General features: G+C 37.5%; 1 protein-coding gene across 1 annotated transcript in view; it reads right to left on the bottom strand.

The window, feature by feature from the left end:
- Nucleotides 1–8,042, bottom strand: part of ablim3 (actin binding LIM protein family, member 3) — an 82,176-nt gene extending 74,134 nt beyond the window's left edge. The window contains exon 1 of the mRNA XM_073819952.1: nucleotides 7,480–8,042. Within this exon, the coding sequence (XP_073676053.1) occupies nucleotides 7,480–7,492 (13 nt within the window). The 5' untranslated portion in view covers nucleotides 7,493–8,042. The remainder of the gene's footprint in view (nucleotides 1–7,479) is intronic.
- Nucleotides 8,043–12,426: the final 4,384 nt, after the last annotated feature.

The raw sequence follows: 12,426 nt of genomic DNA, 5'->3' as shown, positions 1-12,426 counted from the left end.
GCAGAGGGACGCGCTGCCTGGCCGACTTCCAGAGCTGTTTTCTGAATTCTGTGTGTGGCCCTCAGCTCTGCGAGACGCTCTGAGCCCACAGTCTTTTGTCAGCGTAAAGTACAGTACAGTCATGATGCTGTTAAAAGCAGATAACAGCCACAATATCACAAAACCAGAAGCATTTATGATAATGCGTGAGAGCTATTTTCCCCAAAGCTTTGCTTTTCTTTGTATCTCAAAGACTGTAAGCGCTCCCCATAAGCTTTCACATACAATACCGCAAAAATAAACAGAGGTGATAGCTCAAAAGAGAATAAACTACATGGCGTTAAGAAGACAATATGTCTTTCAGGCATCATTCATCTGTCATTTATGGGTGTCAGTGCATGTGCTAAAGGAGGGCGGGTGTAAATAGGCTGTGTAATCCCTACTATATCACATGCACAGACATCAGGACAGGACATACAGGATTAGTTTTTACAAGCACATACATTAGATACCCAATGATACCATTCATGTTTTAGTGGAACGGAAGCTATAACGAAAGCTAAGATTCAAAAGAATTTTAAAAGGAAAACGTCTATTATTAATACAGACTTGACAGTCTTCACAGTTCAAATGAAAACAACAAGATCCCCAAACCCCAAAATAGGTCACTCTGCGTTTTCTTACATTTTCAATGGTTTAAACATGTGTTGCCACAAATTCCTTTAGGTTTCCTCTAGGTTTAAATCTCAATTTGTAAAAAAAGAATGAAATGAATTGCTGATATACAAGGAGATTTAGAGAAGCCTAGTTCTGAGAAACTTCACTGCACTAATGTTAAGCAATATATAGCAAAGGGCCGGTAACATCCGGCTGAAGGTGTAAGGTGATAACCACAGGACCTAAGGGGCCGCTGCTATTTCTGCCCTCAGCGGAGGAGCCTCCTGCAGATTATAGTCACACAGGATTGTGGGAGAGTGGAGGTGACAAGGCTGCTCTCAATTCCTCCATAGCCAGGCAGAAGAGAGGTGTAAACAAGACCTTGCGGCCAGACAGAGTCCACTTATCCTTCACAGTAATGAGCGCTGGGTGAAGACCTTTAAATCCAGTGCTAGAATTAATGGCTAAGTAACACTCCCGCTTCCATATTAGAGTCAGAACACTTACTTGCGACAAGAATAAAACTGGCCAGTACTAGAAAAACATGTTTTTGGTAGTTGTTAACAGCATGGCTTACTTAAATGTTCCAAACCCGTAAGACCGCCGTTCATCTTCGGAACACAAATTAAGATATTTTTGATTGAATCCAAGAGCTTTCTGACCCTGCATAGACAGCAACACATGTTTTACCATGTTCGAACCCCACAATCAACAAAATAGTCATCAGTGTGACATCAGTGGTTTAACCGTAATGTTGTGAAGTTACAATAATACATTTTTGTGCACAAAGAAAGGAAAAAGAATGTCTTTATACAGCAATTTCTTCTCTTCTGTGTCTTCGACATGTGTTCACGAAAATCAAAAAAATTCTTAATTTGTGTTCTTACGAAATAATTACTGACTGAATTTTCATCTTTGGGTGAACTATCCCTTTAATATTTAATTTTCTCATTCAAATTATTTGTATTTTTGTTTAACTGTGATATTTTCGTTTTTACAGGCTTAAAAAGACCATCAAAACCTTTCCATGTACTCCCTGGAACCTGCTTAAGAAAAGTAGAGTTTTTCAAAAACCTGTTTGCAGTACACTGGCCTCTGGAGAACCTGACCAAATATGATATATGACTACTGTTACATTCAACACAACATTGCCGTAGCGTCAGGAGCTGAATTGACCCTGTCAGACAAATGATCACTCAAATAAACCAAACCCAAGGTCAGACAGAATGAGGTCTGAGGGCCTCAAGGACTTGCTCCAGCCTTTGATCTGCTCTCAGGGTTACTAATGATTTGGAATTTCGACTAAGTTTAGAGAAATGTGTTGGGTCAGGGTCATCTGATCAACATCCCTGGTGTCACTCTATGAATTATCTACCTTCATGGCTGCTACAGGAGATGATTCCGTGGATTCTTTAAAGAGCAGGTCATATGGGTGTTCGAAAAAGTTTGTAGTTTGTAACATAGCTATCCTTCAATATAAACAGTCTGCAAAGTTGTTATTCAAAAAAGTGCATTATACATAAAGATATTATCTCTCAAAAGAAAGTCGACTCGGAATCGCCTTAACGAGTCGTCATATTTTCACATCTTCGATACCACGATACCACAGAAATACAATTCAAACCTTTTTAAGTGTGCTCGTCATTTTACAGAGGACTGCTTTTCTAATCTTGGCTTTTATCTTCTTTATTTGGACTAACAAGCGTCTCCGAACCACAACCTGTAAGTAGTCTGTAAGTAGGATTAATACGTTATGTTTTCAAGTAAGTGCTCAAAAAAAACTATTTTTTGTGCTACTATGTAATGTATACCTAGTGCAGCATTAGGTTTCCAGGTAAACCACAATATTACTGTCTTACTAGCACTTGTATAATGTATCCACCATTATTGTTTTGTTATGTTTTACAGTTTAGCAGATAAACCGTGGGCACGATTCGCTTGCATAAGTGTTAAACAAAATGTTTTTATGTCATTATTTTAAGTACAGATTGGAGCACTATATTATTGTTTTATGTAAAGGTGCATCAGGGTTGCCAGGTTTTCACAACCCGCACAACTTCTACTCAAATCTAGCTCAATCACGTTTCGAGGGGGGGTCCCCCATTAAATATATAATATATTTAAATATATAAATAATATATTTCGATATATTTCGTAAAATACACACTTTTGTCAGGTAAGTTTGTAAATTCGCATTCCAGGGGCTAAATATGCATTAATTGGAGTCGCTTCAATTAAAAATATCAAAAATTACACCAAAAACAACTGCAGACTTAGCAACACAGATGGTAGCGCTCACTAACTTGCACAAGTACTCCTCTCTGTGCAAATCACAACAGCTGACCAATCAGAGCAGAGTAGGCTTATGAAAGGGAGGGGTTTACAGACATTACGCTCAAAGCTGAAATCATTGACATGACATTGAAGATGCATTTAAACCTGTTGTAGGGGATTCCAACACAATATTAGGACACAAAAAACATATGACCTGCTCTTCAATGGAAAGCAGCTGTAGGAAGCTAGATTGTAAAAATTTACAGTAACTATGAGATTCAGCTGGAGTTTAGCATTGCTCATTGAGCTGGAAGACAGTACTAGGACACTGTACTAAGCTTGGCCCACTAACAAAGCCTGCCAGAATCACTCTGATGGCAAACTGGGGACTATAGAGAAGATAAATAACACAGAGGAGCACAAAATCTACTCAAGAAAAATGCCAGTTTAGAATAATAAAAATGCTGAGTAATGATCAAGGGATTGTTCTGAAACAGTTATTAAACTATTCCCCTCTACGCAAATACGTGTTTGTCAAAGACAAGTGTCTAATTAAGTACCAGTTTCTTGAACAAGCCACAATCCAATTAGCACATCTACACACTACAAGGAGTACTCTTTCTTTGCAAAATGTTTTCTATAACACATGCCTTGCAGTTATTGTACTGGATTGATAGTGAAAAGCCACTCTGTGTCCATCTACTGGCTTTTATATCTATGTGGCCCTGCAGAAAGAGCTTCATCAAGGATATTACTCTGTATATGCAAGCCAGGGGAAATGCATGGAGAATTAAATCTTTAGAAAGGATCTGTAGGAAATTCAACCCTGACAAGTGTTAGCACGCTGGTGCTTCTTTTTTGTTCTCAGTGCTGCTAAATCATGCCGTTGGGTTACAGGAATGACAAATGGGTGCTGACGCCGAGCCGGACTGCACTCCAGATGGGATGAGAGTGTGTTTACGGTGCCATAGTGGGTCTACGTCTGCTGACACACTAGCTCAGATCAAATCAACTCCCAGGTAGAGCTTATGCATTATGCAGATAGATGCTACAGAGTAACATCAGATGCATAGTGCATCATATTATTTTTTGGGAAGCTGCCATTACACCTGGAGGGGGCCAATATTTACATTTGTACCCACTACTCTTTGAGCAATAATCATTAGATTTTAAGAGTTTCTGTCACTATGCAAAAACAAAATTGAACTGAATTCCCTCTAACAACCTGTTACCTTCACTCTTAAAGGGACAGTACACCCAAAAAAGAAAATTCTGTAATTACTCCAAACTCGTAAGACCTTCATTTTCAGAACTCAAATTAAGATATTTTTGATGAAATCCGAGAGCTTTTTGACCCTGCATAGACAGCAACGCAACTACCATGTTTAAGGCCCAGAAAGGTAGTAAGGACATTGTTAAAATAGTTAATGTGACAGTGGTTCAACCACAATCTTCTTTTTGTACACAAAGAGAACAAAAATAACTTTATTCAACAATTTCTTCTTTTCCGCGTCAGTCTCTGTAGTGAATGCTCATCAAAAACTGACAGAAGAGAAGAAATTTTTGAATAAAGTTATTTTTGTTTTCTTTTTGCACAAAAAGTATTCTCGTAGCTTCATAACATAACGGTTGAATCACTGATGTGACATGGACTATTTTAACAATGTCCTTACTACCTTTCTGGGCCTTGAACGTGGTAGTTGTGCTGCTGTCTACACAGGGGCAGAAAGCTCTCGGATTTCATCAAAAATATCTTAATTTGAGCTCTGAACGAAGGTCTTACAGGTTTCAAATGACATGAGGGTGAGTAATTAATGACAGAATTTTCTTTTTTGGGTGAACTATCCCTTTTTTTAGTTTTTTAACTGTGTTTAAATGTAACTGAACGTTTCCATGGATGTAAACTATTCTTTATGGAACATTAGATTAAAAATAAAGAACCTTTAAGAATGAACTACTGAGTAGGTCGACCGATTATCGGCTGGGCCGATATGAAGCATTTTTAAGGTCATCGGTATTGGTCATTTTTTTTAAAAGCGATTTGCTGAAAAAATAATTTAAAAGCATTTAAATAAAGTTTTTGGAAGAGCCTTTGTTATTCTTAATTTATTTAGTCATTAATTTTTATTTTTACACCAGACAAATATATTGGTTCAAAATATCGGTTATCGGTCTACTTGATCTGCAATAATCTGTATTAGCACCAGTCCTGAAAAATCAATCAGTTGACGCCTACTACTGAAAATACTTTAAATCACTTAATTAATATTCATGAGCCAAACTGAGTAATCATGTGCCCTCCCTTCCCACTTTTCAAATCACTCCTGCATTTAATTTATAAAGCAATTTTTGCCATTTATAATGGGCTGTCATAATGACAGTAAATTAATCCAGTGTTTTCATTTATGAGCACATACCACATAACAAACTAATTCTATATGCTAATACGATGACAGTTAATTAAATTGCTTTTGTTTGTACCTAATATTGACTCATGCTGATTTCATTACCACAAATTCCATTAATGTCAAGACAAAAAAGTGCATTCATTTTACACATGGCTAAAAAGGGTCCCGCGGTTGCAGATAGTTGTTGTATGGAGAGTGTTGTTGAAGAGGTCTGAACAAGAAGTTGGCTTCCACCTCATTGCTCTCCACAGGGCTGGCATGACAGGACAGTGGTGACGGAAGCACTTCTACAAGTGTGTGTGCTAGCCTAGTATGTGATTGATGCGAGGGATGCTGAGTCGTGAATGCTGACACAGGAAGAGCAGGGTAGAATGACTTCAGGAACCTTAGGCTAGATTGTTATGTCACTTAAATAACATTCATGAGTCAGGCTTATACAATATGCACCCCTGCTTTTCTTTTCAAATCCTGATAATAAACAACCACTACCTATTATTTACTACAGCATCACTAAGGCACAGAAACCCTTGATATTCACTCAGGAGGATCAAACGGGAGAACAAAGAGAGAACGAAAGACAGAAAGCACAGGGAATGGAAAACAGATTGAAGGCACATTCCACTACTCACTTGTTTGTCTGTTCTCTCAGTGATGCAGAAAATAGAGGGCAGGTGATAATGGCAGTTGACCATAAGAAATGTAGGGAGCAGCAAATGAAGAGAGACCAAGTGACCTCTGCGTAATTGCTCGGCATTTTCACTGGCTCAAGGCAATCATGCCCAATGTAGTGTACAACATGCCACTGTGTACGGCTACTGCGCCATTCAAATGTCATATGTCTGCATGAGTGGCTATCAGGTAAGTTTGAGACTTGGTGTCAGGGACTTTCTACTGAAGAAGAAAAAAAGAGTATGTCTATTTACACATTTATTTGAGCTTTACGTGCATGTTCTGTGGAATACTCCAGGTCTCTTGCGGACCATGCATGCTTGTTCATTTGTTGGTAGCTCTCCAACCAGTCTTTTTTTTTGCCATGAGACACAACCCGGCCACTGCACTCATTCCCTTGCCATCTGTCTGCAGCTGAAAACACTCACTCTCCATACAGTAGCACGCTGGTAGCAGCCCCATCCCCAGCTGACAGGCAAAATGCTTTGAAAGAGTGAATAAGGCAAGCTCAATTGACTGATGTGACATTGTTTTATCAGAGTGCACTGGTACTGCGAGCTGTGTGTCCTGAACTAAGGGGAGAATAGTAGGGGGATTAGTACAGAGAGTTGGACACATATGGACAAAGCTTGTCCATCCGCTCATCAACTGAGAATGCAATTTAGCAGATTGCTGCAAGAATGCAAACCATTTCTAATCACAGAACAGCACGACATTTGCCAAGTAGGTAGTACAACAAACAAGAAAAGAAAAAACGGTTCGGTTGCCCATCGGCTTTGTTCTTAAGGTTCTGCTGAACTTTTCCCATAAAAGGATCATTATGAGAAGCAGCGGTCATGCCCTTGCAACATCAGCTGACTGAAGCACAAGCCTCAAAGGAAAGCTGGTGACCAATATGAGCCACCTCTCTGATTGTTTTCATCTGACAGATTTCTACAGCATGTAATCAGTAATGATGATTTCATTATTATGATCGGATGAGAGCTGAATGAATGCAAACAAGCGTATCTGACTGGCACCGAACTAGACATTGGCCCCCCAAGTATGTCTAAGTTTTATAATATTTCTCAAGACATTTAATCCCCAAATGGAGTTTGACAGAATCTTGTTTTGAATTGACAGACCAGCTCAGTTTCAACAGATATTATCAATCCTGAGCACATAAAATAATAGTAACAATAATATTTTCAATAATAATACTGTTGTTCTTAGAATTCTAAACGTTGCATCAAATTAAATGATTAATATTAAATTCCTAATAAGAAAAAAAGGATTATTTTTACTATTCCAAATGCCTGATCAGTGAGAATGTCTTTGGGACAGGTCAGGAGCAAGAGGTCAAACGATTGAATAAGACCAATTGCTCTTATTTCACAAGGTCAAGATAAAGTTTATTTGTTTTATTTTAAAATTAGATTTCTATCTGCTTCGCATTAGTATTTAATTATTCTCTGCAATTAGAGCAAGGTAACAATGCCAAGAATTTACTCACCACTCGTGCTCATGATGCTGAGACAATAATCCAAGAATAAAATTTAATATCCAGACAGAAGCAGTCGCCTATTGTTCCACCAATAAAATCCAGTTATTGAGCCTGAGCTTGAAGTCAGAATCGAACCGTTATAGTGGAAATAGAAACTCGAGGAATAATTACTAAAAAAAAATGTTAAAGCTCCCAACGTTATTCCCGGATCACAGGAGGGCAGTGATCACTTGGTAAAATAATGGGAACGGTGGGCTTAAAGTACTGCACCCCGTGAGTGCAGGGCGGACGACCGGCCTCAAATAAAGCGGAATGTTGCCTAGTCACATTCCATGATCTGCTGCCGTTTCTCGCGTATAGCCTGAGATAGTGCTGAGCCGCGCTCAGTGTTGCGTACAGTGGACGAGGCGCTGTCACTGTACTCGCTCGCATCTATGGAAGCGCGCTCCGAGGTGACGTCAGGCAGCGGACTGGCAAGCGAGCGCGGAGCAGCGTGTTTCCTCACAACACATCCACTCTGCAAGCGCTGGGAACAGGTTCGTTGATTATAATGGCAGCGCTGTGTTTTTGTCTTGTCGCTTGCGGCGGATTTGAGGTGTGAGGTCATGCAGGGGGAAAGTTGAAGGGTAGGGTGGGTTTTCGCAGATTACGGCATTTACTGTATATAGATGTATAGCGCCCTCTTATGCGGAGTTAGAAAAAACACAGTGGCAAATTGGCTTAATTTAGGAACCTGCCAACCACAAAAGCTTCTTATTATGACATTAACCCGTTTAAAGCAGAATTATGTTCCATAAATGTGACCATGAACCACAAAACCATAATGGTCCATTTTTTTTAAATTAAGATTTATACACATGTACACATACAAGTTGAACAAATAAACTTTCCATTGATGTATGGTTTGTCAGGATAGGACAATATTTAGCCGAGATACAACAATTTGAAAATGTGCAATGTGAGGGTGCAAAAAATCTAAATATTAAGAAAATCACCTTTAAAGTTGTCATTATGAAGTTAGCAATTCATATTACTAATAAAAAATTAAGTTTTGATATATTTAGGGAAGGAAATTTACAAAACATCTTCATGGAACAAGATTTTTACTTCATAACCTAATGATTTTTGACATAAAAGAAAAATGTGACCCTGGACCACAAAACCAGTCATAAGGTAAAATTTTACAAAACTGAGATGTATACATCATATGAAAGCTCAATAAATAAGCTTTCTATTGATGTATGGTTTGTTAGGATAGGACAATATTTGGCCGAGATACGCCTATTTGAAGATCTGGAATCTGAGGGTGCAAAAGAATCTAAATACTGAGAAAATCACCTTTAAAGTTGTGAAAATTAAGTTCTTAACAATGCATATTACTAATCAAAAATTACATTTTGATATGTTTACAGTGGGAATTTTACAAAAAATCTTCATGGATCATGATCTTTACTTAATTTCCTAATGATTTTTGGCATAAAAGAAAAATCAATAATTTTGACCCATACTATGTATTTTTGTCTATTACTACAAATATACCCCAGCGACTTAAGACTGGTTTTGTGGTCCAGGGTCACAAATCGATCATTTTGACCCATACAATGTATTGTTGGCTATTGATACAAATATACCCGTGCTACTTACAACTGATTTTTGTGGTTCAGGGTCACAAATGATAATCCAAAAACTAAAAATTAGCTAAAAGCAACTAAATAATTAAAAAAATTAAAGCATCTATCAATATAATTTAAATAAATATAATAGTCAAAATTGTGCCAAGTTTTCTGCCCTGTGCCCAAGGTCAAAAGTACGAACCAAAGTGTGACACAATTGGTCATAGATTGTTTAAGCAGCTTCTAAACTAATAATAATAATAATACATCATGAATTGATTCAAGCCTAATAATAACACACCATGAGTGATTCAGACACATTAAAGTATTAATTCACCCAGAAATGAAAATTCTGTCATTACTCACCCTCATGTCATTCCAAACCTATAAGACCTTCGATCATCTTTGGAACACAGATTTTTGATGAAATCTGAGAGCTCTTATGGTTTAGAACAACATAAGGGGTGAATAATTACAGAGTAAGAATTTTCATTTTTGTGTGAACTATCACTTTAAGAGTGTAGGAAACAGGTTGCTAGAGGTCATTCGGTTCAATTTTAGTTTTTGTGTGGTGGCGGAAACTCTTAAAATCAAACTATATATTCCAAAAAGTAGTGGTTACAAACATAAAATTGACACACTGACACAATAAAGTGTTAATTCACCCAGAAATGAAAATTGTCTTTAATTACTCACCCTCATGTCATTCCAAACCTGTAAGACCTTCGTTCATTATCGGAACACAAATTAAGATATTTCTGATGAAAATCCGAGAGCTTTCTGACCCTTCATAGACAGCAACACAACTACCAGGTTCATGTTCAGAGCCCAGAAAAATAATAAGGATATTATTAAAATAGTTCATGTGACATCAGTGGTTCAACCGTAATGTTATGCAAAGAAAACATAAATAATAACTTTGTTCAACAATTTCTTCTCTTCCGTGCCAATCTTGGACGCATACGTGTGGTGCTGCTGATGAAGAAGGAGCTGAGTGACATGGAAGAGAGGAAATTGTTAAATTAAGTTGTTATTATCTTATTGCTATATCTTAATTTGTGTTATAAAGATGAACAAAGGTCTTATGGGTTTGGAACGACATGAAGGTGAGTAATTAATGATAGAATTTTCTTTTTTGGGTGAACTATCCCTTTAACTGAACAATGGAACAAACCGCTATGGACAATATGTGTTCAGTAGACTGAATCTTTTCTATTGCCAAAAATGTTGGAAATGTTTTTGCCTTTGCCTATGCTTTTCTTTCATAGCCATACAAATTCCTACCCTGAAAAATATTCACTAGAGAACTGTCTTATAAATAAATAAAATAAAGATGACATGCTAACTTACTGACTCCTGAGTTTTTATCTTACACTGAATAGTTTTTTAAATTATCTATTGAAATACTCTCAAATCAAGGTCAGTGGAGAAAAGCTCTTACCTGGCAATTTCCCAATTATTTTACATTTAACGTACACTAGTAGTCACTCTTTCATCACTTTAGGTTTCACAACCTCTTATTGCAGAACCTCACAAATCAGCCCGGCATTCATTCCTTTGTGAAAGAAAAATACTTTCAGTCTGAATACATAGTAGCCCACAAAGAAAATAAAAGACTTTGCGCCAGTGCCATTTAGAAAAGTAATAAATCACATTCACAAGTTTGTTCTGTTTGTTCAGCACAATACAGACTCATAGATCCATGAACTGCACTGGTTGGTTAATAGTTTTTATATTTTTAAAAAATTTGAATAAAAAAGTCCCAGTCCGTGAAGAGGCAGACAGGCAGTTGGATTTAACAGGAAGTCTCTTATTTGCAAGTTGTTCTCTTTTGTGTGTCCTAACCTAAAGGCTCTGTGTTACAAGGATTTTACTGTCATGTGTATACAGAAAAAAAGGCCAGGAGGAAACGGCACAATGGAGGGATGTGACAGGCGCCTCGCACACTCTACATTTCTTCCTCTCTCAGTCTGTCTCACTCCAATTGCTCTCTTTGCCTGACCATGCAGTGCTCTCATTCTGACAGTCAGATATTTTGACAAGGCCATAAGGTTAGTGTCTGAGACAGACAGTGTAAGCAGTCAGCATTGTTCTGCCTGTCATAGCATCAGCACTTCTACACTCCCCTCCCATCTGTATGAGATGAGCACTTCCTAGATATCTTGTTTTTTTAAAACATCACATTTAATTTTTAAACCGATCACCTGTAATGATTTGAAAGTAGGTCAAATCACTACACAGATATCAGGCATGTGCTGTTTATTACATGAAACAAAGTAATTAAATGAGCATAATTAAACTGACTGACTCGCCCTTTAAATGGGGATCATTTATGAGGTATAGTATATTCGCAGATGTTTGTCACAGAATTTTATAACCTGCATAGCTTTGATTTTTACAGCCTGCATATCTTTACTGGAGTGTGCACACAGTGTAATCTGTACCAAGAATATGTGTGTTTTCAGCGGATATCGTGGGCTGTACTGCTGATCAGAGCACTGGATTTACCATTGTACTGAAATATGACAGAGTCCACAACAACAGGAAGTTGCTCTTCCTTAGAGCACTGGTACAAAGGGGCACCGGAACGCAGTGCCTCCCTGAACTACCCCCACTGTGAGCTGCCCTGAGGTACCAGAGCCTTATTAACCTGTTCTTTTTTACTACACAAAATGCTGTTTCTACAAAGGGTCTTTTAAAGGATAAGCTTACCCAAAAATTAAGGTCCTGTCCTTATGTCATTCCAAACTCGCATGATTGTCTTTCACTTGTGAAACAAACCATTAACAATTTTAAAAAATCAATTGTTGAATTTTATTTATATATTTGGAAGGTACAGTGCACATTAATAAATCTGACCTTGGACCCTGTCTTAAGTAGCACAGGTATATTTGTAGCAATAGGCAAAAATACATTATATGGGTCAAAATTATTAATTTTTCTTTTATGTCAAAAAACACTTGGATATTTAGTAAAGATCATGTTCCATGAAGATATTTTGTAAATTTACTACCGTAAATATTGTATATCACAACTGTATCTCGGCCATATATTGTCCTATCCGAACAAACCATATATCAATGGAAAGCTTATTTTTTCAGGTTTTAGCTTCAAGTTTCAGAATTATAGGCAAAGTAGTAGTTCCTGGACAGAATATAAAATGTCACCCTAAAAAGAAAATACAAAACTTTATTTAAAATTTAAACCAAAAACCTTCATCAACCTGTTTGATCACAAGAAAAAAAAAAAACGATTGGCTCCTGAGGTCAGATCACTGACTCTATTTTGGTTTTTGGGCAAACTGTTCCTTAAACTAAAACTCAGTCTGAGTCAGATTTGTGGA

The sequence above is a fragment of the Garra rufa genome, chromosome 16, assembly GCF_049309525.1.
Source record: "Garra rufa chromosome 16, GarRuf1.0, whole genome shotgun sequence".
NCBI classification, from domain to species: Eukaryota; Metazoa; Chordata; class Actinopteri; order Cypriniformes; family Cyprinidae; genus Garra; species Garra rufa.
Note: the sequence above shows the minus strand (reverse complement) of the source record. Positions and strands in the feature narration are given on the sequence as shown.